This window comes from Carassius gibelio, chromosome B9, assembly GCF_023724105.1.
Source record: "Carassius gibelio isolate Cgi1373 ecotype wild population from Czech Republic chromosome B9, carGib1.2-hapl.c, whole genome shotgun sequence".
Classification (NCBI taxonomy): domain Eukaryota; kingdom Metazoa; phylum Chordata; class Actinopteri; order Cypriniformes; family Cyprinidae; genus Carassius; species Carassius gibelio.
The window spans coordinates 1735058-1761732 of record NC_068404.1 but is presented as its reverse complement, the minus strand read 5'-3'; the positions used below and the strand labels follow the sequence as shown (position 1 = coordinate 1761732).

The window sequence follows — 26675 nt, the reverse complement described above, 5'->3', positions numbered from 1 at the left end:
GGGGTGTTGCCAATAATAAGCTGCCCTTGCCCTAAACCCTGCCCCCTCTTCAAATGTTAAAATATTACGACGAAATGCTGTCTGCTCGCTTATCAATCATATTAAGCGCGTGACACACAGAGAGAGAGGAGATGGGGAACATCAAAGTTCCCTAAAACTGCTGCTCTCACAAACAATATACCATGTATTACACACTCTCATAACCTGTTGTTGTTTTAATGATCTGGGAAAGAAATCATAACAGCATTATATAATTACATTATCTATTTTGGACATTGGTTTAATTTTTTATTTAATTTAAATAAATATATATATATGCACGCTAGCTGCATATATATATATATATATATATATATATATATATATATATATATATATATATTAGGGCCGGGACTTTAACGAGTTAATTGAGATTAATTAATTACACAAAAAAGAACGCGTTAACTAAGATTAATTAATTACAGGAAAAAAAATTCCCGCATTTTTAATAACTTATTTTTGCACTGCGGAACGTTTCTCACTGGATGAGTTTTGGTGGGACCGATTATACTGGAGCACCAACTAGCGTTCGCATATCACCGCAGCAGCACATCGAACCTCAAGTATCACCTCAACGCAAAACATATAGCAGCTAGCGTGCACTTTACACTTTATGTTGAACTATGTATTATTTTGTTGGTGCAACAGTTTATGTTGAACTCTTTATTGTTTTGGCCAAGGTTATTGAGAGTTGGACTTAGTATGTTATAGCCTCTGAAGCAACAGAGAGATGTTTTCTAATAGTCAGTGTTTCCAATGTTCTGAATGTAATTGACAGTATTGTGTTTTACTTAAAAAAACACTTTACAGAAGGTTCCAGCACCTATAAGCTTCCTGAATTTCTGAAATGTACTATTTCTAAATTGTTTCTAAATATGCTATTGCTACAATTCATGGTAAAAATTGCACTGGTCTGCTAGACTTGGTTGAACAAAAATAAACAATATTTTGTTGCTTAAGCTTATGTATTCAGTTATTATTCAATGGTATACTATAAATCCATGTGAAAAAAATTACTTCTCACTGTTCTCAGGTCAAATATTTATATGCGATTAAAATGCGATTAATTTCGATTAATTAATTACAAAGCCTCTAATTAATTAGATTAATTTTTTTAATCGAGTCCCGGCCCTAATATATATATATTATTGTTCATGCTCATTTGCCCTATTTTTGCATTGAGAGTACATTTTCCTTCTAAGACACAAAGTTCACATTATAAAACAACAACAATAGTTATATAATAATGTCACAATACTAACAATATAACAATATACTAACAATATAACGATAATGGTTTAAGATTTATTATTTATATGTATTATATTCTTGTTGGAAATTATTTTTATTATAATAATCAATAGTGGGCTTTTTTTAACGTTATCCAGTAAGCAACACTCTAGCAATCATTCATGACGCTCTAGCAATGTTAAAAACCTTTAGATGAGCTCAACACAGAGCAGCAGCCCCCTGGCATCTACCCACGCTTCAGTTTATTCCTTCGTGTTATGATTGAGTGTCATATCATTTTTTGAATTGTGCTTACAAGTAGTTTTGATACATAGTTTAGTGTTAATTTATGTGTTAATGATTGTTTTTTGGTGAAGTGTGATAATGTAGTTGACGTTGATGTATGTTCGGTGGTGTTTAGTCCAAACACGAGAGAAGCAGACAGACAGACAGACAGACAGACAGAGAAAGAGTTGCTCTCTCTCTCTCTCTGCTGGGAGCACAGGCAACTTAATGAGTTTGATAGTCTGCTGCTCTCCATAAATCACATCATGCAAAACATCTGAGCGTTTCAGCAGTGCGGCCCCCCCCACAACATCCATCATCCAGCCGCTCGCACACGTCTGCTCAATCCCTCTCTCTCTCTCTCTCTCTCTCTTTCTCTCACAGTGGGAAAACTCCGGAAGGAATGGATGAAAGAGAGCGTGTCCGGCGTGGGGCTCGGCGTGCTCAAGTCGGTGAAGGAGTATGTGGACCCTCAGAACATTTTTGGCAACAGAAACCTGTTGTAATTCACTAACACACACTGTATTCATGTTTTCTATTATCTTCGTTAAATTTTGATTTAAACTTCATATTGCTGTGTTTCCTGGTGTGTGTGCGCCCAGTAAAACCATTCTTCTGTTTCCCATTAACTCCATCCTCTTGCATTATTTGACCTTTGACCTCATCTGTAGTGAGTAGGCAGGACTCAAGCGCCTGTGACATCCTGCCTCCTCGCGATCACGTGACTTCAGTTCTCGCCGGTCTTCCCAGTGCTCGTCTGACTGAACAGGTTTCTGATGCTGTAACGTCTGGATGTTTGTGTGTCTGGCACCACTGTTGAGTTTGGGACAGTAACAGTGACTGAATGATGCTTTCTAAAGCAGTGTGCCTTCTGTCTGTCTTCCACTCCTCTTTCTGAGTGGCTAAATGTTTACTGTCTCTCTGATCCTCTCTGTACTTTTGCCTTTTCTATTCGTCTGTCAAACTAGGTATACTATCATTTTGGGTCAATCTCATTGAAAAAAAAAGTCCTATTTGTATTTCACTCCAGACTCAAAGGGAATACAAGAACAATAGTCAAACCCGGGTCTTTTTTTTTTTTTTTTTTTTAGAAAAATTATGAACAATTTCCCCTTTAATCCTACAGTAATAAAAATAATTTATTTAAAAATAATTATTTGTATTACAAAAAAAAAATTTGGGAATATAAATCTATTGATTGTATTTATACTATAAAAAAAAAAAAAAAAAATATATATATATATATATATATATATATATATATATACAGGAGCTGGTCATATAATTAGAATATCATCAAAAAGTTGATTTCACTAATTCCATTCAAAAAGTGAAACTTGTCTATTATATTGATTCATTACACACAGACTGATATATTTCAAATGTTTATTTATATAACTGACAACTAAGGAAAATCCCAAATTCAGTATCTCAGAAAATTTGAATATTATTTAAGACCAATACAAAGAAAGGATTTTTAGAAATTTTGGCCAAAAGAAAAGAATGAACATGAAAAGTATGAGCATGTACAGCATTCAATACTTAGCTGGGGCTCCTTTTGTCTGAATTACTGCATCAATGCGGCGTGGCATGATCAGTCGATCAGTCTGTGGCACTGCTCAGGTGTTATGAGAGACCAGGTTGCTCTGATAATGGCCTTCAGCTCTTCTGCATGCTTGGGCCTGGCATATCGCATCTTCCTCTTCACAATACCCCATAGATTTTCTTTTCAGGCAAGTTTACTGGCCAATTAAGAATTGGGATACCATGGTCCTTAAACCAGGTACTGGTAGCTTTGGCACTTTGTGCAGGTGCCAAGTCCTGCTAGAAAATGAAATCTGCATCTTCATAAAGTTGGTCAGCAGCAGGAAGCATGACCTTTTGTGTCTTGTCCTCCTTGTGCAAGGTGTCAATGGTTGTCTTTTGGACAACTGTCAAGTCAGCAGTCTTCTCCATGATTGTGTAGCCTTCAGAACTAGACTGAGAGACCATTTAAAGACCATTGCAGGTGTTTTGAGTTAATTAGCTGATTTGAGTGTGGCACCATGTGTCTTCAATATTGAACCTTTTCACAATAATATTCTATTTTTCTGAGATACTGAAATTTGGGATTGTCCTTAGTTGTCAGTTATAATCATCAAAATTAAAAGAAATAAACATTTGAAATATATCAGTCTGTGTGTAATTAATAATGAATATAATATACACGTTCCACTTTTTGAATGAAATCAACTTTGATCATATTCTAATTATATGATGACCAGCACCTGTGTGTGTGTGTGTGTGTGTGTGTGTGTGTGTATATATATATATATATATATATATATATATATATATAAGAATTATAAATTAAGTAATTATAAAAACATTGACTAGTCTATGTGACCTTGCTGTTAAAGCGTTAAAATGTTCTCTCTCTTATGGAGATGAAATGTGACGTGGACGTTTTTGTGAGATTCTCCTGATGAAGAGCTGCAGTTTGTGCTGAGATCTCTCTGTATCTGTGGGCTTAAACACATGCTGTGTCTCCGTGGATCTGGTTTGGTTGATCATCTCAATGATCCGCATCAAATCTCTCCTTGTGTTTCTACCAAAGACTGCTTCAGCCACACACACGTCTGTACATCCTGTACATAAACATGATCACATGGTTTGGAGAGCACGTTCACTGAAGATCCATCATGATAAACTGTATTTTTTTAACACAACGTATGCAAAAAGCCAGAGGTGATCTGAACTGAGATCTAAAACGTTATATGTGACTGTTACATCTTTTGTTTTGTATGCATTCAAGCAGGATTCCTCCTCCATTCATCTGCTGTCGATTTGTGTCTCTGAGAGTCCGTTATACTCTGTTCTTCTCAAAGTGATTTGATTTGTGTAGGAGACGCTTGCTTTCAGAGAAATAGTTCACTTAAAACAGAACATTCTCTCATTATTTACTCGCCCTCGGGATGTTTCAAACCGAATGACTTTCTTCTGTAGAACACAAAAGGAGATGTTTGGAAGAATGTTCATGCTGTTCTTTTCCAGACAGTATGGATAAGAGATAGTCCACACTATTAAATTTGTATGTCTTCATTATGATCACTTATGAGACACGTGACCACTGCCATGATATAAAACCTGCTGCACATCAACACATTTAAAAATGTGCAATTCAGTTTTGAGAGTTACTGCTGATACTTCGTGGTTACTTTTTTTATTAATATGACTGAGGTTGGAGCTAATGATGACAGTTTTTTTAAGTGAACTATTTGTGTAGGCCTGTAAGCTGTGCAGACACATCCGTTACTGATTAATTTAGTGTTTAACAGCTTAGAGTTCACACTACCGTGGCACTTTTGTAAAACACTGAAGCCTAAAGACATAATCCAATAGCCTTGCAGGGTCTTTATTGTCAGACGTCCTGCCCACTGCTCCTCGAGCCTGTCAGACGGGGGCCACTGCTTTCCTAAATGACACTCGACCAATTAATACGTGTCAGAGGAGCTTTTATATGTCTTATAAATCCACCTGAAACACAAAATGAAGGATCAGACGAGGTCAGAATGATTCCTGAATGGTTTCATCATCAACCGTCTCTGTATTAACATATTTCTTTCTGAATATTATGAAAGGTCCCTTGTCTTTCCGCAGATTTCCACTTGTTTAATATCAGAGTACATTTTGTCAAAGCTGTTTGTGCAATAAATGAACGGAACATGTCGGAACCGTTTAGATCTTGTGTCCTCTGTTATTATTGCTGATGTTGAGTTAAGATCTTGCCTGTAAAGCGCACTTCCTCTTCCTGATGCTCCATAGTTCGGCAAAATATGTTGTAAACATCCAAACTGCACTCAGTTCACTTAACCTGATCCTTCATTCCCAGGAGATTCATGCATCAGGCTTTAAACAGTTTTCTTGACTCATTCGCTGCAAAACAGTTGATATGGTTCTGCACAAAATTATTACAAATGCTAAATAATGTTATTTCTAAAGTACATTTTGAAGCATCATTTCTACACTGAGAAAAAGATGATTCATTGAATTTGCTAAAAAAAATTATGTGGTTGCAATAAATTTTCTAGCTAGATTTAAATTAATTTAGTTGAACTTTGAATGTTTTTTTTTAAAATGTCTCTAAAATAAATTATTTGCAACCACTTGCCTAAACAATTAGCACATTTATCATATTTTCAGTGTGCTTTACTCATGTAATTCTATAATATTTGTATTTATGTATGGATTTATATTATGGGGGGAGGGGTTGGTGAGTTTTATTTTTTAAAAGTTGTTACATTTTAAAATATAGTTAATATTTTTGCTCAGATAATTTCGTCCAGTACAGCTGTAGAGTATGCAGTTTGCGTACAGTCGTTGTAGATTTTTATTAACTACAACAATATTGTTACACGAGTGATGGAGAAATAACTCTCTGTAAGAAAAAGCTGAAGAACATTCAGTTCCTTAAACTTCTGAGGATCTGAAATTTAAGTGTAATTTTAAAGCATTTAGTCACTTGTTGTAATGCATAGACACTCCTGTGTAAATCTAGTGTCTTGTGGGTATGAATCCTGCACAAACGCCTCTCACCACACGGTGTCACTGCTGAGCGCCATCTGTCTGGATCTTGCTGTGCATTGCTGTGAAATGCACACTTGAATTGAATTATGTGAGACGTCTAAAATGAGCAGTTTTATCGCCACAGTTGCATGCTTCAGCATTAAAAAAGTACTAGGAGCTCATGTTAGTTCTGTTTTTACAGGTTTATATATTAATACCAATGCTAATTTGTCAAAGTATGCACAATAAACATGCAACTCATTACTAGCAGCACGTTTATTTGAATCAGACAGTTCACACTTTCAGAAATCATGCTTCAGGATTCTTAAGAAATCTCTTCCAGACAAAAGGAGAGTTGAACCGAGAACAAGACAATTCAAAAGAGCCTCATCACGTACATAAGAATCTAACAGTGGTTACAACAAGAACCAATCCCCAAATAAATAATTGGGAGTAATGTAAAACATTCAGAACGATGCAGTCGCACGATATGAAACCATTCCTCCCCACTGCGATGCAACAGCTGCTTCCATGCAGGTGCATTAATGAATTACAGATGACTCTCATTACACTTAACTCTTCTTCTCTGAAGCACACGCTTCTTCATGCAGTTACATTTGACTCTTTATCAGCTGACAGAGGACCAGAGTCCACCTCAGGACGCAAAGGATCATGGGACGGGGAGAGATCTGAGTGAATGTTTGTGGTTGTTTGTTATAGCTGCCCTCAAAACGATAGATGTTCTCCTAAATGGAGGAAGACTTTCCATAGAGGAGCCGTGTTTTAAACCGCCCTGTGACCTCTGACCTGACTCATAGTACATGTTTGAACACAAGCCACTAAAAATATTAGTGTGCAATCATACAAACGGAGCTCCATACAGCCAGTCCATCTCTGACAGCATTCAGATCCACTGAACAACCCCAATACCCTTCCCATCAGCCAACAGGCTTTATTTTTCCCAAATACTACCGTATAGTCATATTTTCCCTCCATCCAGGAAAACTGAAAAGACCAGATCATAAGTGTTTATTTTGTGACGGGTTTGTGTTGAAAACCTTGGAGTGAGTTATGCCTGTCAGCATTCACATTTAAAAATATTTTGATTTTTTATAATATTTTATAATATTTTTTTCTTTAAGATGTAGACATGAAAGCATTCGTGAATTTAACAGTTACACACTCCTGGACAAAAAAAAAATCCTGTGTATTACAAACAAAAAAGGAAACCATTTGGACATGTTTCAGATTTGTGAATTTTGATAGAAAATGTGTTGCAACTGAAATAATATATATATATATTTAACCTGCTAGATGAGATTAAAGCTTCATTTACAAACAAGCTAACTTTCCCTACAGAGAGGTTCTGTAATGATGCCCGTGTGCACTGAAGTAGATTTTTAATTAGTAAAGGCACATACATGTCTCCGAACTCTTGTCATCAACTCATGTGGAAGAAGGTGGCTGACAAAAACAGTCTGAAGTTAGACAGACATTAGCAGACATTTCCTTTCACGTTTCCTACACTACTTTTATGAGACAATCTGTGGAGGAGAGTAATGCACTTCAGTAGTAGTTGAAAAACATGACCTAATTATTCAAACTATTTAATAATTATTTAAAGCATGCAGAAGGTGTGTAGCACTTCTGTGTAAACCTGCCAGGCGTTCGGTGTGGGTCTGAGGTAATGCATACACCACGGCTGCGTCCCAAATCACACACTCTCCGAGTAAGTACTTCTTCTGAATTTTGACATACTACACTTTCCATACTCAGTGTTTTGGCCTACTATATATTAGGGAAGTATGTGACTGTGGGTGCTGCTTCATGTGGTTAAAACAAGCAAGGCATGTACGGCCTGTTTCACTCCAGCCTAAGAGGCCATTCACATATAACACGTCTTAGGGTCTAAAAATACTAAAGAAATGGTTTTAAAAGGCTTTTGAGATGTGATGCAATAACAGAAAACAGCAGAGTAGAATATCAGGCTCCTTTTGTAAAGAAACCGGTTGTGATAATTGCTTGAAAAAATGTAATATCGTCACACAGTCACTGTCAGTGCTTCCTTTGCTGTGTTGCCGTCACAGAAAAACAGTTCCATGCCTGATTGATACTGTAAACTAAAGCTTGCAATGCTCGCCCCGCCTACGGGGACTTCTGATTGGCCCACTGTTTTGGAAATGACATTGATGGGCGGTGCTGCATGTAAAAGTAGATTTTTTTTTACTTGACATGGCATCTCCAAAACATGATTCTCATGTATGAAACACTGCAAAAGCGTGAGACGTGAGCGCAACGGTCATACACAGCCACCTAGTGGGTTTATATAGAAAAACAATGGGGAAATAGCACACTGGAATGGAAAAATGCATTTTGTGAGAAGTTAGGTTTTGTTTTTTTCTAAATAAAAGTTACAAAGCTGCATCTCTGAATTTCTGAGTTACTACATCAAGTATTTTCTTTTAATAATTTATGAAACGTCACAGTCACAATCATCATGAAATGTAATTTACACGAGGAGCGGCATCACATTTATAGTCAAAAAGTAAGTAATATGTAACTACTTTAGTACGATGCATTGTTGGAGGAACAAATTATTCTTTACTGTTTTCTGAAAAAGTAGGACCTTTGTCGCACATCCCTCATTTGGACAAATAATGACATTAAAAAGATGGAGTGAAAAAAGTTGTTTGCGAATGTTTGTTGGAATATAGATTTGGGAAACACCAAACTGTTGAATTATGTTAGTAACAATAGAACTTGAAAGCATTGTTGGTTAACTATGATTTAGGGAAACGCACCAGAGTACAAATCTTCAGGATTTCTCTTTTTTTGCATCATACATACTAGGGGTGTGCGATAATGAAAAAAAAAATAATAATTACTCTATATTTTGCTGTGCAGGTTATTGTGCTGGTATTTTGGCAGGTGACTCCCAAAACTTTTAATACTCTTCATATTCTGTGAGGTGGTTAGTTTATAGGAGTAACAGAAATTCTTTTTTTCCAATAAGTTTAAACAGATTTTTACCTTTTATGAACCTTTTTAACCTAATTAAATGTATGCATCATCTTTTCTGTCAGAAAATGTAATCAATAAATTCAAATAGTAAGTCACTATAGGGCTGTTATGACTCATATTAAATTTGTATTGCAGAGATGGCACAGAATCTGCATCTGAAGTGGCATTTAGATGCATTCACATTGACTGTTACACACAGACGCAGAACATGAATGCATTTAACCTGCAGCAACAAATGCATAAAAAAGCATTTAATATTGATAATTAAAAGGATTTGGGGAACAAAAGGGAAAATATACTTTAAATATAAACTTAAAATTTGTGGTAAATCACCTCATGAGTGAGTTCAAAAGGCTGATCCGTTCAGTGACGAAACACCTTACTAGCTTATTGTTTATGGACATGTTTATTGTTAGGTTTTTGCAATATACTTGATAATGTCAAATCACGTATCGATTAAACAATTATGATATTATCGTAGAAAATATAGCTTGCACACCCCATACTTGAAACAATAAAAGTGTGAATAAATGATGCCAGAATTGTAATTTTTCATCATGGGCGCTGGAGTAAAAACACGTTGCTTACCTTCGAGATATGAAACAGGCCCAAGACATGAGGGAAAATCCATGATGGTATGCAATGTGAACTAGAGAGAAGAGTGAGGATGGGCGGCATGCATTATCATAGGGTTTTACCAAGGCACAGAGTACAGCGCTGGAGTGGGTTTGCATTGCAAGCATTGCCAAGAGCCCCGCGGCTCCACAAACCCCTGATCCTGGAATAAACACATCAGATAAAACAACAGAGACAAACCCTGCAGCATTCACTTCCTCACATGACATACAGAACAGAACCACGCTCCAGTGCTCGGGACATGTCTCCATTCAACAAGATCAAAGCTACAAAGGGAAAAATACACTATCATACCTTTCAAAAAGCGGCAACCCTTCTTAAACAGTCCCTGCTGAAAGTAGCGTACGCACACGATAGAGTCTTTATGTTAGCATGCTAGCCCTAAAGTAGCTAATTCAGCCAATTAGCTTCTGGGCGTAAACGCATCCCTAAGGTTCTCCGTTGCTAGCTAAACGTGCAGTCTTTGCACTATGGAGACGAATGCAAACTCGTTCGCGGTTGCCTGAAGTGCTCGCAGACAGAGTAAATGCCCGATAGAGGGCGCTAGTGAGGTAAAGTCTGCTGGTCTGAAGCATGCAGCAGAGGTCAAAACTCCTTCCGTCTGCACTGCTGTGGGTCTGAGAGAAGCATGTGGAGAAACCTGGCAGGTTTATTTCTCAGCTGCAGCTGGATGCAGTGGTGTCTGCGATACGTGGACTGCTGCTTTCCTGGCTGCGCTGGTGTCTGTGGTGAAGCTCTTCCCATTTGGCACGATTGGCCTTGATCAAGTCAACCATCGGCTGGAGTTTGGGGTTTAATTTGGCAAATGTCTGCAGAGAAAGAGAGAAAGAGCTGATTTATGTAGTAACTGTGGTATGGCAGTGGTAGACACATTAACAACATAAGACAGGGAAACATTTTCTACAAAGTTTAAAAGTTGATTTTAATGCACAAACAAAAGTAAAAAAAAAAGATGTGTGATGAACTGTAATAAAATATAGTGTACTCATAAAAAACTACTTGCAGATAAAATATGAATGAAATATAACACCACTTGACATCACACTTTCTTAACTTGCACTTTTAAAAAGTCCACTCTTTAATGTCAAATTTGAAGTACGTTTTAAATAATCTTTTGTTGTTCTTTACAGAAATACACTTGTTTTGATGTGTTGACTAACATACTAAAGCACATCTAAAGCACTTGATTATAATCGTAACTGTAGTGTGTTATTCAAAATTGCATGGAAAGATAATATACTCTATTTAAATGCACATTACAAATACATGCCTTGTGAGTTTTAAAAGAAATGGCATTAAGTATATTTTAGGTTTACCATAAATGCATGCGAGTACATTCACTTTAACCATATACAGTATAAAAGACAATAGAAGAAATTAGGAGTTGACATAAGTACGCAAGTAAACAAGTGGGTCAAAAACCTTCTAAAGTTCAGCTAACTGCATTTTATATAAATTTAAACTAATACATTTTCTGCAATTTAACATGCAATTAAATGTCTGAAGATATTACTGTGCTTTTAGTTTGGATATTCTTTTCAAGTGCATTATTTATTTTTTTATAATCAGTATGGTTTTAAAGCAACTATGAACAACTATATTCAAAACCTTAAGGTTAAGGATTTTTACTAGAATGTGAAGAAGAAAAAAAGGTGACTGTATTCATTAGAAATTAACATTCAAACAGGACGGACAGATTCTTGTGATTCTCATGTCACTGTTCGGGAACATCACACATTTTTAGTTCAGTCTAAAGCATTAAAGTGAGGAATGACTGCACATGAATAAATTAGCTGTTGTTTGAGTTGCTCAGTGATAAACTGTCACAATTCTGCCATGTGCTGGAAAAACACTCCGCCAATTATCGTTCAATATTTGATACTGGATTCTTGATGCTGCTCTGCTGCACTTTATAACACACCTGTTTCTTGTTGCCATGACCTTCCTTCATCCCTTACAAAATAAGATGTTTATTCAAAAGTGCTATTAGTATACTTCTTTTAAACAAAAAATAGGAAAGTATGCTTTTAGTTTACTTTTTATGTACTTCTCAGAAATATAATTAAAATGACATTTAAGTATACTTGACTTATATTTGAACTATACTTGTGCTCCTATAATCTGTTTTCATTATTATGCGGTAGAGGGCGCTAGTACACAACTTCTTCACTGAATGTCCAAAAAAACACAAGTGAATAAGAAAAAGAAATTTCAGAAAAACAGATATTAACACATGCAACACGATCATCTGACATGAAACAGCATCAAAACTGTAACGTTATGGAATAAAATATTGACTGATGAAGAGGTAATAATTACAGTCAAGCTTTGGGGTGTTGATCGGGTCCATCTACATTTTGATTATCATTCTGAATCCAGTTCATAGTCTTTTTTTTTTTTAGCTTTTTGTTCAAATTGTTATTTCTTTATTTTTTATGAAACACATTAAAGTGTTTAAAAAATAAAGCATGAAGCTAGAATATTTTTTATTTTTTACATGCAGATACCCTGTTCTTTCTTTGGATGTTTTGTATGTTCAGTTATTCATGCAACAAATTAAATACACATTAAACCTTAATAGGTACATAGTAGTATACTTAAAATATGATGTAAAGTTCACGTAAAGAAAACTGTTGAATGTCTCAATTAAAAGTAAATGCACTCCGTCTCGAACTGTGTGTAACCTCCTTTATTTTCCACACTTCCTTCCCTTCTTCTCTTATCGCTCCAGAGTCAAACAATGGCAGCTCACTGGACTCGTCTGCTCTGCATTGAGCAAGTGCTGGTGCCAGGTGGGATGCATTCCAGCATCGTCCATCTGATAACTTGTACTGTATGTGTACAACCCTTTCTTACCCACAACCTTTAGGGGTTTTCCTTATTTAGAATGGGTCTTTGGAACAATTCCATATGATCCACACTGAAATGAAACATGCTTTGCGCCGGATTTTCTGTCACTGTACGGTTTAATTTTTTTCTGTTTATCTCTCACATGTGAGGCAAGCTGGTGAGGTGTGGACCTGAGACATTGTTTGGTTAACATTGCTCTCCCGTGAAAAAGTTCAGTTGGTGTGCACTGTGTTGTAGCATCTGGCGTTGCACGGTATGCATGCAGAAAGTCTTTGGTGAACTCCTTTCACCCTCTTCCTTCCAGCGAAGCAGTTTGTAAACTATCCTTTAAGCTGCGATTAAAACATTCAACTTCTCCGTTTGCTCTTGGGTAATACACAGATGATGTCCTGTCTAAGATTCCTCTGTTTTGCAAGAACAGCCTGAAGTCGTGCGAAGTGAACTGTACTCCATTATCAGAAATCAGCTCTTTTGGATTCCTTTCCCTGCTACACACTGTAGACAAAGACTGTATCACGGCCTGGGTGGTAGGATGTCAGACAAATGTTATCTCAGGCCACTTACTGTAGTCCACCAAAGTGACCAGAAAATGAAAATCAGCAGGTGCTGCATCAAAAGGACCCATGATGTCTATGGCCACTTTCTCCCAGGCGTCAGTAGGATAAGGTACAGATTGGAGGTGAGTTGTATGTATAACAACTGATTTGTCATGTAATTGACAAGTGACACAAGCTTTGACAGCTGTTTCTACTAGTTTGTCCTTGCCAGGCCACCAGTTGAGCTCTCTCAGCCTTCTTTTTGTCCTCACAATGCCCTGATGTGTATCATGTGCGAGTGCAATGAACTTGGGCTGGAGACCTTCTGGAACCAGAAGGTGTGTGGTTCCCCACACCACACAACCATCCTGAAGTGAAAGTTCATGGCACACTTGAAAATACAGCTTTAAAGCATGATCCAGTGCCTTTTCACACTTTGGCCATTTTGAGGTGAACATTCTGCATAGCTCAGCTTGGATAGGACAAGAATCACATGCTGCTTTGAACTCAGAGCTGGTTATTGCAGTGAGCGTAGACGTGAGAGCTATGACTTCTAAATCATGTTCCAAACTAGGTTCAGTGCTAGGGAGTGGTAAGCAAGATAGACAGTCTGCAGTCACGTTCTCATGCCCCGGCTTATACTGAACATCATCAGTAAATGCCATCAGCCTAGCTGAGCATCTTGCTATGCACATAACTGACCCTTGGATGACAGAAGGGTCGTCAGTGGGCTGGGATCTGTATGCAGTGTGAAATGTCGTCCCCACAAGTAGGTCCTCCATCGCTCTGTGGCCCAAACACATGCTAGTGCCTCCTTTTCTACCGTGGAGTACTTCCTTTCTGCTGTGGTAAGGGTACGTGAAGCAAAAGCCACTGTTCTCTCCGTGTTGTCTGAATGTATCTGGGTAAGAACACCTCCTATCCCGTAGTCTGAGGCATCTGTGGTGACTATAGTATGTAGTTCTGGATTGAAAAGCGCAAGGGCAGCACTATGCACAATCAGTCTCTTAACGGTCTCAAAGCTCTCCTGAGCCTCAGGTGACCAAATGAATGGAGTAGAGCCTCGTAAAAGCAAATGCAATGGCTCCACTACTGTACCATAATTTGGTATGAATTTAGACTACCATGACGTGAGACCCAGAAATGAACAAAGGCTTATCCCATCAGCAGGAGGTGGTGCATCGGACACTGCAGAGACATGGAAAGCATCAGGCTGTAATCCCTTCTCAGACAGGGTATGAGCCAGGAATGACAGTTCTGCTTTTCTGAAGTGGCACTTTGCCATGTTCAATTTGAGGCCTGCTTTATCAATTCCCTGCAGCACAGCTTGTAGACTGTCATCATGTTCCTTGAGCATAACTCTTGCGACCATGATGCCATCCAAGTAACAATGAGCTCCAGACTGACCTTTAAGGATTTCAGACATCATCCTCTGGAAGCAACTTGGAGCTGAGGCCAGTCCATATGGAACCCTTTTGAAATGAAATAGCCCATCATGCGTGATAAACACTGTAAGGTTTTGACTGTCCTCATGCAACATTACCTGGTGATATGCACTTTGGAGGTCTAATGTGGAAAACACTGTTGCTCCACACAGGTTTGCAAACATCTCCTCCATATGTGGAAGAGGAAAGCTGTCTACTACCACTGCCTTGTAAGGCTCGCGTAAGTCACCACAGAACTGAATCCCCCCATCTTTTTTTCTAGAGGCAACTATTGGGGAGACCCACTCAGATGAATCCAAAGGCTCAATCACATCCTGTGATACAACCAGTGATATGTGTGCACTGGTCCATACAGACCTGACCATCACAGAGTTGTATGCCAAGTCCAGTAAAGAGGTCTCTGCCTAGCACAGCTGATCCCTTTTGAACAATGTATAAGTCTGTGGTAGTGCAATGGCCTCCATACGAGATGCTAGCTGGCAGGCATCCTTTCACTTCAATTGCATCGCCCCCAAAACTAACTAGACTGAGTTTCGGTGGTGAAAGGGCTGCTTGACTGAAAGATCCAGTGTAAATGGACATAGGTAATATGGACACTGCCGATCAAGTGTCCCCCATTAACTAAATGTCCCGTGTTTGTCCTGTGCTTGCACATATCTGTACTGTGCACATTATTTTGCCACAGTCACGACCAGAATGTTCAATATTTAACACAGTCACTTCAGGTACTGTAATTTTACTCACCCGTTTGTTTCCGCGACATATCTTTGAAAAATGTCCTGTTTTGTTACAGTTACTGCACACCGCATTCTTTGCCGGGCATCCGGGAAAATTAGCTAGTGCTGCACAGATCTGCAACGATAGCAAGTACGTGCACGGGTAAATTTTGGAGATCCCCGTAAGGCGTTGATTTTACTTTTGCTCCGTTGAAACGTGTTGTGTTGTTGAACTGCTTGTACTGAAATGTTGAATGAGACGATCATTGCTTTTGCCTCTGCTATAGTAGTTTCAATTTGCCTGGCGAAAGTCACAGTTTTCTTAAAGTCAATCAATCAATCAAATCAATCACCTTTATTTATTTACAGTTCATCATTGAATTCAGTTATGTCATCTCTGTTCAGTTTAAATAGTGTCTGTGCATTTATTTGTAATCAAGTCAATGATATCGCTGTAGATGAAGTGACCCCAACTAAGCAAGCCAGAGGCAACAGCGGCAAGGAACCGAAACTCCATCGTTGACAGAATGGAGAAAAAAACCTTGGGAGAAACCAGACTCAGTTGGGGGGCCAGTTCTCCTCTGACCAGACGAAACCAGTAGTTCAATTCCAGACTGCAGCAAAGTCAGATTGTGCAGAAGAATCATCTGTTTCCTGTGGTCTTGTCCTGGTGCTCCTCTGAGACAAGGTCTTTACAGGGGATCTGTATCTGTGGCTCTAGTTGTCCTGGTCTCCGCTGTCTTTCAGGGATGTCGAGTGGGACTTCCAGCAACAGCCTTTCTCTAATGCGAGATGAATTAGTCTTTTCGACCAGCTGATCACGTATCATCTCATACTCCATCGCGCCGAATTCACAGGTGGCAGCCAGTTCACGTAGTGCATCGACATACTGATCTGTAGTCTCGCCCGTGTGTTGGCTACGTTGGCGGAAGCGGTAACTTTCAGCAACCACATTAACTTTAGGAGCAAAAAACTCCTTATTGCACTCAAAGCAGAAGCATACGTATCGTCTCCCTGATCACTCACGGTCAGGGTGTAGAACAATCTTTGACCCTCGGCTCTGAAGCAGTGTATTAGAAGAGCGCGCTTCCTAGCATTAGGCAGCTCCTCGCCCAGGGCCAGCAAAAACTTGTCAAAAGTTTTGATCCATGCATTGAACGGAATGGGTGGTTCACCCGGTGTTTGCAGGAACGGGGCAGGTTGGCTCAGAGTCAAAGCCATCCTCGTTGCCAATATGTTGAATGTCTCAATTAAAGGTAAATGCACTCCGTCTCGAACTGTGTGCAACCTCCTTTATTTTCCACACTTCCATCCCTTCTTCTCTTATCGCTCTCTCTACCTTCTTTCAAACCGAGAGCTCCCTCTAGAGGCTAACTCAGAACACCACAAAAACATATGAGTATACTTGCAGTATAAAACTACTAAACTAGTAGTTTAGTGAGACTATACTTCAAAGTGTACAAAGTATTTAGTAAAATATCAGTATACATATAAGTTCAGTAAGTATAATTGCAGTACAAATTACAAACTCAGAAGTAAACTAGTTGTGTACTCAAAGTCTGCTAATGTTATACTTAAAGTACACTTAAAAGTATACTTTCATAAACTAGAAAGTGGGCCAATTTAGTCCCAAGGAGTAGTGAAACAGTACATTTACAAGAACACTGATATTTGTATACATGCTACATGAAGTATACTTAAAAATTTACTTAAGTATACTTTATAACATAAACTTGAAGTTTTCTACTTTTTGGTAAAGGATACCCCTGTTTTAAACTCGCCATTTTATGTCTGTTTTGCCTCAGTGGTCCATCAGCACTCGTAACGTCCAAATCATTGAGAGGTTCATCAAAAAGGAGGTTCAGACAAGACGAGAGCGAATTCCAATGCAAAACTTCAGTTTTAACCTTTCACTAAGATGCAAGTTGCTTGACATTTAATATCTGACTGTTTTACTACACAAATGATAACCAGTCACAGTAATGCCCAGTGCTGCAAACTGCTAATTTAGAAAATATGCTATAATTAAAATTTATAATTTAATTGAACATGATGAGACAAGAAACATTTTGTGCTTTTGACATATTAGTCATACAAATAAGAGTAAATGTGTGCATATTTGAAATTATTTTCCAAATAAAGAATCCTGAGTGATTTTTTTTACTGTTATAATTGTTTTATTATTGCATCTCTTTTAATCCTTTAAATAAAAAGATCATCCCCATCTAATTTCCAAGACATAGTTATGACCTTGAGCTTGACAGAGCAATAGTGAAGAAGTTCAAAATGAGAGAGAGAGAGCGAGAGAGAGAGAGAGAGAGAGAGGAGGGTCAAGGCAAAAACACTCCCACACATTTCCTGCTTTCCCGCAGTGTGTGTGACTGGTAGGATTCTTTAAACACACACACACTCACACACACACACACACACACACACACTCAGGATGGCAAAAACTATGAAGAAATCAGCTTTCAGCTTTCCATTGAATTCATACGTGCAGGTGATTTTAAACCAAGCTCTCAAAACCCGCTTGAAATAAAAACTGAATAAAAAAAGAGAATTTCTTCTCTTCAGAGACACTGGTGTGGACAAGTACCCTAGCAACCACCTGCTGTAGCAAACCAATGGCATAGCAACCAGCCAGAATACCCTAGCAACTGCATTACACAACACCACACGATGCAACACCCTGACCTTCCAGCAGAGGTCAATTCTCTTCAGAAACTACAGATCTGGTGTTCATTCACAACATTATGAAACGTTCTCATCTCTGCCTTTCTTCGAGGATGACGGCTAATAGAGGAATTAAAGCATACTGAGCGTGCATGACATCACATTTTGCCTGTCTCTGAGATCTGGCCAGCTAGACTGATATTTCTGTTCATACAGGCAGGAGAAGGAGAGAGAGGGAAGGTCTGAGGGAACTTTGTGATTATCTCTTAACCCTGTATCCTACTGTATCATACACACAGGCCTTTAAATCAATCTACTGTACTACTTGCCTATTGTCGTCTGACTGATAGTTCAGACTTGTTTAGCAAGTGAGACGCTCTTTAGTTTAATTGTAATAATATTCTCCTCCAGGTTGTGGTAAATGTGTATTTTTTTCTGTGAAATCATCACATATCTCTGAAAATGTCTTTTAGCAATTTCATTTGGTGTTTCTAGTGTGGTAAAAAAGGGCAATTCAAGCTTTAAGTAATATTTATAAAGTTTTTTTATGGATTGGGTAACATCCCTCTTTGACTGTTCTCTGTGCAAGATTTTAGTCACATTATTATGTATTGATGATGCATTACCTCGTACAGCGGCGCACAGATTCCATCAATCCACTCCAGCTGTAGACCTGGTAGCTCATCTTTGCGGTTTCGGTCAAAAATTGCCTATTACACACACACAAACTATAGTTTAGTGGCACACCTGTGCAATAATCATGCTGTCTAATCAGCATCCTGATATGCCACACCTGTGAAGTGGATGTATTATCTCGGCAAAGGAGAAGTGCTCACGAACACAGATTTAGACAGATTTGTGAGAAATTTTTGAGAGGATTAGGCCTTTTGTGTACATAGAAAAAGTCTCAGATCTTTGAGTTCAGCTCATGAAAAATGGGGGCAAAAACAAAAGGGTTGCATTTATAATTTTGTTCAGTGTATAAAGAGATATAAAAGTGCAAAACAGAGAGAGACACAGACCCTCTTGAATTAACCCTTTTCATGTGTTTTTTTTTATTTTGTTCACCCATGTCCACCCACAGATGTAATTCAATGGTCGTAGTTTGTTGTCTGATTAATATTTGCCTTCAAAGCTATTAATTTAATTCACTTGTCTGTTGTGGCTGATAATGCCTGTGCTCTTTTATTTCTCTTCACAGATGTGTGTGTGTGTGTGTGTGTGTGGCAGTGCGGGCTGTAGCACAGAGATAGAGGGTCCGTGTTTGAATATATCATCCTAACACCCACACACTCTGAGAAAAAGACTTTTAACCTGAGGCGAGCGTCTCTACAGAGAGCTTCAAAGCTGTGGCGTCCCGAGACTTCCTAATGTTACCTTCTGCCTCACAATCCAGGCCAATGGGAAATATACTGGGAAAAGAGCTAGCTATTTCCCTTTTAAAATTGGATGAGTGTGGGCACACTTCAGTTTCATGCAATATTAATATAACTGGATCATGTCAGAGCAAACCAATTGTAAAGTTCTGTCAAAATCTGTCATGGCCATGTAAACACGCAATACACTTTTGCATAAATGTAGGCATTTTACAACTTAACAAAAATGCATTCCTTCTATAAAGAGGCAGGTGATCCTGATGTGATCAGGTAATGTTCAAGTGTTAACCTCACCGAGGGAGTCAGTTTCAGTTCTGATCGCTCTCTGTCTCCCTGCTCGAAAAACTCACTCGTCACCAGCTCTGCGACCTGTTAGAAAGACACACGTTAACAGCGAGGGTCAGTAGTCTTATTCATGTTTTATTTCGTATTTTTAGTTTTCTTTCACATAATTGCATGTGGCTTTGTCATTTTCTTTTTTTTAATTTGAGTAATTTTTTGTATTTTAACTTGAAACTTGAACATCTTTTATTTCACTTCAGCTTTTCCCTTTCTTCCCATCCCAGTGATATTAATTTGCGTACTCATCAGTGGTGTATTGTGGGTAAGAGCATCTACCTTGCGTGATATCTCCCAGGGTTTCGTGACAGCACCCAGATCACACGCTGTCATCAACATCGACCTGAGAGATGTTCAGAAACGATTTCCAATCAGAAATGTGAAAGTATTTGGTGTGTTTGTGCAGGCATGTTCACATGTAACTGACCTGCACATGTCTCTGTGTTCCTTCACGTTCCAGTTGTATTCGCCTTTATTCACCAGCTCAAAGAAGGAGTTCCTGTTCCTGCGGATGAAAACTCAGTGAGCACTGTGCAGTTCACAGAGCAGCCACACGGCAGCAGCACAGGGTCACATCTCACATCTGCCTCCGACATCAGTGTGAAGCAGGGCAACATTCACACACGTGCACTAATTATTACTACCTAAGAACACTACAAACAATACTTACACAGCTCATTTGTGCACGTCTGGGTAATATACAGAGTGCATGTTCCTAGTGAACTGATGTGGCATCGACAGATTATTTCAGTACTCACTGGAAGTAGAGCGTCAGGTCTGTGGCCAGGATGGATTGTTTCAGGAGCTGCATGAGTTCTCCATACTCATGTGACGACAGATTAGAGAAGATATTGTGACCCTAGAGACCAAGAAAAAATGACAACTGTTAAACAGAAATATTTTCATTCATTTAGGTGTCGTTAAATATGGTTCTGCCCTGCAAAGAGTCCACTCTGAAGATGTTTGAGAACATATATCTGCGCTGATGGTGTGTCCATGTATTTTTATCTTACAGATACAGGTACTTTTCAGGATGAATTTCCATATAAAGTGGGTTTGTGTATGAATACATAACCATTACTTTACATGTAACTCTGAATTCAAGCCACCCACACATGCTTACATCAGAGCGCCTGATTAAAATAAACTGATATTTAAACACACACATAAAAATGTGTGTGAAGTTTAGACAGCAAGTCCTTGTGCTGCCTTAAGAAAAGCAAAGACATTTCTTTAAAACGCACACATACACACATTTCCATTTACTCATGTTTGACATATATTTTACATATTTTTCACCTTAACTGAATTATTTCCAGCAATTCAGCATCATTTAAGCTTGTTCAAAAGGATTTCTCTCTAGTAAACGTCTGCTTTTCAGTTACTGCAATCTAACAGATTAAAGAGCAGAGCAACCGTTCCCATTTCATTAAGGACCAACTTAATTAATACTTGTCTGTCTGCTGGTCGGTGAACGCGTTCGTTCTCTGAGTAAATGATGACCGAAGCTCATTTGTATGCAAATGACAGTGACACAGATAAACACGCTGTATCTGTAGAAAGCAATTATTCACAGTCAACATCTGTCAGTTACCACCGGGTGTGATTTATTCACCCCGCTCTTTTCCCCCTTGTTATCTCATTTACTGTGGCCACAAGGATCTCTTGTATGGCATTGGTTTCAGTGTAGCGGAGTATATGAAGTGAAAGTGTAAAAGTCTTCCCAATACAAGCATTCATTTATACCTATTTTATCTCTGATTTCTATGATGTGCTCACTTCATTGTTCTTAATGGTGTTTGAAATTGATCATAAATGCTAAATTCCCTGCAATGCACTTTCTTGTAAACTGTATCGTGGTTGTAGAATGAAAATGATTGTAAACTGAGTCTTTGTATAATTAAGCTGATTTGTGCTTGTTTTATTACGTTATACTGACTTGTATTATGGCTTAAGTTAAAGAATCTTATAAACTGTCAATTTTTCGCAGGATTGTAGTTGGAGTTCAAGAATAGAAGTGATGATAGATGGATGTATGGCCTATTTTCTCAATGTTCAACCCTAACCCTAACCCTCATTGTAAACTGTTGGTACTACAGTATTTCTTGTAAATAAATACTTGTTGTATTATGGAATTGTAAACCCTTCAAGTAAACTGATTTGTATAATAGTTCTAAAAAAATATAAAGTTCTAATAAAAGTTCTAGTTAGGTTCTCATTTATTTGTAACCTAAACTGTCCCCATTGCTGTTAGAGAAGCTCACACAATAGCCAGTTTTAAGAAGCTGTTGAAAACTCATCTTTTTAAAATTGCTTTTATGGACTATCAGTAATATTCTACTATGTTGTACTATAATGAATTGATTTATACTTTTTTTTACTTTGTATTGCATTTATTGTAGTTTTTGAATTGTATTTGTCTGTAGCGCTTTGGGTTCTAGAAAATTATAAATAAAATGTATTATTATTATTATTACAAATAATTAATTGTTAACAATTTGAAACCAAAATGAAGGCCATCTTTTCTTCTCAATTGTAACTTACTTTAAGAAAACAGCTTCTAGAATGAGAAAAAAAGTGCAGGACATGACTCATTTTGTCCATGACAATTGATTGGATTGTTGTTGTTTGGTTATATATATATATATATAGAGGAGATATAGTTTGGTCAGTATAAAAGTCATAGAATTCAATGGAAAGCCCCAACAATTTACAAATGTGCCTGTGTGTGCACAGATAATCATTTATAAGTAATGAACTTTTGAGTTCACCTCGCTCTGCAGGATCATAACAGCATGGTTGAAATGATGGTGCTCTAGCGTGGCTGATGTCCCATAAAGAAGAGAGAGAGCTGATCCCGTCCTGAGGAAGACACGGATGTCATTCAGTTCATGTGCAAAGAGAAGACACCCAGCATTCAGCTTCATTAAACGCTGCACGCTTCAAAAGACGCCAGACGTGAGTCTAGTGTTGCACTAGCGGTTGAGTCTCACTTGGCCTGGAAAGCGTTGTTGGTTCCTCTGTGGTCCAGATCATGGCAGATGCAGCCCACTATCAGAGCCAGAATCTCCATCTCAGTCAGAGTCTCCTGGAAGCCGGCCGTCTGCAAATGAACACACATCAACATAAAATGTCACACCTCTGTGATAAATGTACAAAAACAGAGGTGGAGGAACACACATAATAATAATAATAACAATAATAGTATCAATGTCTGAGAAACTGCATTGAAGTTTTGTGTGTTTTTTTTAAGAGTATGCTACACTACAATCTACAAACAATAAGTGACCAGCAGCAATTAACAATTTAAGAGGAATATCGTTTTAATTGAACCAATTAATAATCAGGGGTTTTCAATATCAACTTTTACTGATAATGTGACGAGCAAATTAAAATAAAGCATTTATTTACATTCATACCAGAACAAGCGCTCTGGAATAGCCTGCATTCATTTGATTTATAAATATGGTTAAAACAGTTCATGTTGAGAAATATTACTACATTTTAAAGATCTATTTTGTACTTTTATATACAGTCAGGTCCATATATATTTGGACACAGGCACAATTTGTATTATTTAAGCTGCTGACCAAAACATATTCAAGTTCATATTTTTTCATAAGCTATGCTTAGTTTTTTTAGGATTCTGAATGGAAAGTTTAAAAGAACAGCATTTATTTGAAACAAATCTTTTATAACATTATACATGCATTTACTGTTAGTGTTGATCAATTTAATGCATCCTTGCAGAATAAAAGTATGAATTAAAAATAAATATTCTGACCCCTAAACTTATGAGTGCAAGTGTATGTGAATCAGACGATATTATTATATTTATTATCATCTACAGTTTACAGTATACAATTCTAAATGTCAAAAGATGTCATTCAGCTACTGGGTTTAGTTATGATTTATTAAAGTAATCAAACCCATTCCTCACACAGAGAGTAGGTCACTCACCGTCAGCATGGAAAACATGCACTGGCAAACGTTGAATGCATGTCTCCAGTTATGATACAGAACCATGCGATAGTTCTTCCTCACGGTCAACAGCCATCGACAAAGTGTCTAGAAGGAGAAACAAGAGATGTAGTGTTACGATACAACCAAAAGAAACTAAGGTAGTCCCTGTCTTCTAATCTCATTGGTCTAGAGTGCTGAAAAACACGGTCACAAATATATAAGAAATGACCGTCCAAATCATTCTATATTCAATATGAAGTTTCATCACATTTTACTTTTATAAATGAATACAGGCTTACGGTCAAATCTCTGCCATACTGATATTCAATACAACAGCACTCTTGCTTGTGTGATATTGCTGAGTTAAAGAAATGCAAACATGTGTGAACCTCGTAGTCTATTTTGAATTTCTGCACCATCCCCAGCTCCATAAACATCCGCAGAGCTGCAGTGACCATGGCATCCACATCCAGAGAGAAGTCATCAAACGATAGTTTATCAATGCCCAGTTCACACACCAGAGGGATGTTTGCTGCCTGAGGAAGAGAACAATAGAGAGAGAGAGAGAGAGAGAGTTTGTGTGTGTGTGTGTGTGTGTGTGCACGCGCAGAAAGGACAGAGTTTGCACTCGAGTGCTTTAAAACAGATGCTTTGTGAATGGAACGAAACCAGCGTCAGGATTTTCAGTAATTTGTGTGTTGATGCTGACTGAAGCTCAGAGTTGTGCTAATGAGACACTACAAATAGATTCACACACACACATTCACAGATCTAATGAGGGACTGCCGGCAAGAGGAGCTGCGTGTTATGCTGTGACGTCATTAACAAATTCTAATTGTAGATATTTATTAATATAATTATTCGTACCCGCTACTCAACAAGAACAGGAAGAAGAAACCAAAACATGCTGCAGTTTCCATCATCCAGCATGACACATTACACTGCAGTGGAAGCTTTTACCCAGTTATTACAGGGACAATCCACATGAAACAATGTCGTATAAGCTAAAAATGAATTTACTCACGCTCATATGTATTCCAAACACATAGTTGTATTTTTTTATTTCCATCAAACTCAAAATGAAAGATTTAGCAGAATGTCCAAGCTGCTCTCTTTCATACAACTAAAATGCACTGTTATTCACACAGCCAAGTTTCCTAAAGGACAATGAAACGGATGTTTAAAGGCATATTTGTGTTTATTTTATGGTTCCAAAGTGTATGATGATCAAATACATATAATTATTGTAAATAAATATCGATAGAACACATTTAAACAGAAATTTAAATAAATGGAGAATGTCTTTTTTTAAATAAACAGCAGGATTTTAGAAATTGAGTGCAGATATAGAAACGATCTACACACACACAGTAATATTTAGTATCCATTATATTTATTTATATGGTATTATTCATATTTTGAAATGGAGTTATTTTTATATTTTAATTTTTTTGTCATTTTAGTTTCATGTGCTATCGTCATTTTTATTAGCTTTTGTCTACTTACATTGTATTTTTTATTTCAGGTTTAGTTGCTAAATGCCAGAGCAACATTTCTAATTTTTATTTTAATTTATTATTCCTCTTATTTTATTTTAGCTTCAAATATCATTACACACACACACACACATACATATACATATATATATATATACACATAGTGTGATATTCCTGGATTTGGCTTTAAGCAATGGGTTTTCCTTCACTCTTGGAAACATGTTGGTACTTGTCAATGAAATGTTATAATAGCTCCTGGCAAAATCCAGTTAACACGTTAAAAATGAGCATTTCACTAGAAAATGAACCCATGATTAATTAGGCATTTCCTCAACAAGACTCCACAGAGTCTATATCAATAATGCACAAACACTGATGAGATATTGAATAGTTTTGCTCTGAATTATACATTCTGCATAAACGATACAGTCTGATATACTGAGGTTAATATATCATAAATTTGGTCATTTCATTATTGATATTGTACCTAACAGCAGTGAAATGTCAGACAGCGCTTTAAAATACAGTCTATTGGGTATGATTCAGTGACGCATTACTGTTTACCTTAAACTTATCCACCTCAGTCTTTGAGCAAGTGGCGTGATATGACAGCACCTATGGAAAACAAACACATAAAATCTATCTTTAAAGGTTCATATTTTATGCATTTCTATATTTTATGTTTATAATAAAGACATGACACTAGAATAACATCATAGAGATGATAGAGAGAGCCAGCAAACTGGCTGAACTAGACCAAACCCCTGATACTACAAGAACTCAACACTGCAGCTCTCTGATTGTTAATGGATGATAAAAAAAAAAAACCTTTCTGACCTTCTAAACTGAGCAGAGTGTTGTTTTTCCAAAGCTGAATTTAAAAAATGAACTTTCTAATCAGAATTTTCTAATATATCATTTGTGTCCTTATAATAGACCTCTAAATAATCAACATGATCAAAACTTTGCTTAAAAACCTGTTGTACACAATCCACTACATGTCTTCTGATTGATAGCTGAGACTCACTTACCCCCATGTTGTTCCAAACCCATAAAAGCTTCATTCTACTTCGGAAAATAATTTAAGATATTTTGGTTGAAGACCAGGAGGCTTGTTACTGTCCCATAGACTGCCAATTAAATTACACTGTCAAGGTCCAGAAAAGTATGAAAAGCATCATCAGGATAGTCCATCTGCCATCAGTGGTTCAACCGTAACGTTATGAAGCACCGAAAAACTTTTATAAGTGAATAAAACAAAAATAACAACTTTATTCAACAATTCCACTCCTCTGTGTCTGCACCATTTTTGAGAATATGAGCTGAACGCAGCCTGCTTACGCTCTTCTGTGTCAGCCGCAACACAAGGATATGTTTTCTACGTACTGTACATTTTGAAAGAAAACAGCGCATCTGTGCAGCACGACTGACTGCTGTAAGTGTACAGCTCATATTCTCCAAAATGGGGCTACACTGATGTTGAGAGACACAGAGGAGACTGTTGACAAAGGAATTGTTGAATAAA

The 26675-nt window shown here is 37.6% G+C and overlaps 2 protein-coding genes across 2 annotated transcripts in view; one reads left to right on the top strand and one right to left on the bottom strand.

Moving 5' to 3' along the window:
• The window catches only part of LOC127965250 (alkyldihydroxyacetonephosphate synthase, peroxisomal), a 39712-nt gene extending 34438 nt beyond the window's left edge, over window positions 1–5274 (top strand). The window contains exon 20 of the mRNA XM_052565946.1: window positions 1939–5274. Coding sequence (XP_052421906.1) covers window positions 1939–2060 — 122 coding nt within the window. The 3' untranslated portion in view covers window positions 2061–5274. The remainder of the gene's footprint in view (window positions 1–1938) is intronic.
• A 4037-nt stretch (window positions 5275–9311) lies between these two features.
• The window catches only part of pde11a (phosphodiesterase 11a), a 55779-nt gene continuing 38415 nt past the window's right edge, over window positions 9312–26675 (bottom strand). Inside the window, exons 10-20 of the mRNA XM_052564653.1 lie at window positions 25715–25765; window positions 24044–24190; window positions 23652–23759; window positions 22685–22794; window positions 22463–22553; window positions 20450–20550; window positions 20119–20196; window positions 19971–20034; window positions 19647–19721; window positions 18603–18686; window positions 9312–10565 (exon numbers count right to left, since the gene is read on the bottom strand). Coding sequence (XP_052420613.1) covers window positions 10413–10565; window positions 18603–18686; window positions 19647–19721; window positions 19971–20034; window positions 20119–20196; window positions 20450–20550; window positions 22463–22553; window positions 22685–22794; window positions 23652–23759; window positions 24044–24190; window positions 25715–25765 — 1062 coding nt within the window. The 3' untranslated portion in view covers window positions 9312–10412. The remainder of the gene's footprint in view (window positions 10566–18602; window positions 18687–19646; window positions 19722–19970; window positions 20035–20118; window positions 20197–20449; window positions 20551–22462; window positions 22554–22684; window positions 22795–23651; window positions 23760–24043; window positions 24191–25714; window positions 25766–26675) is intronic.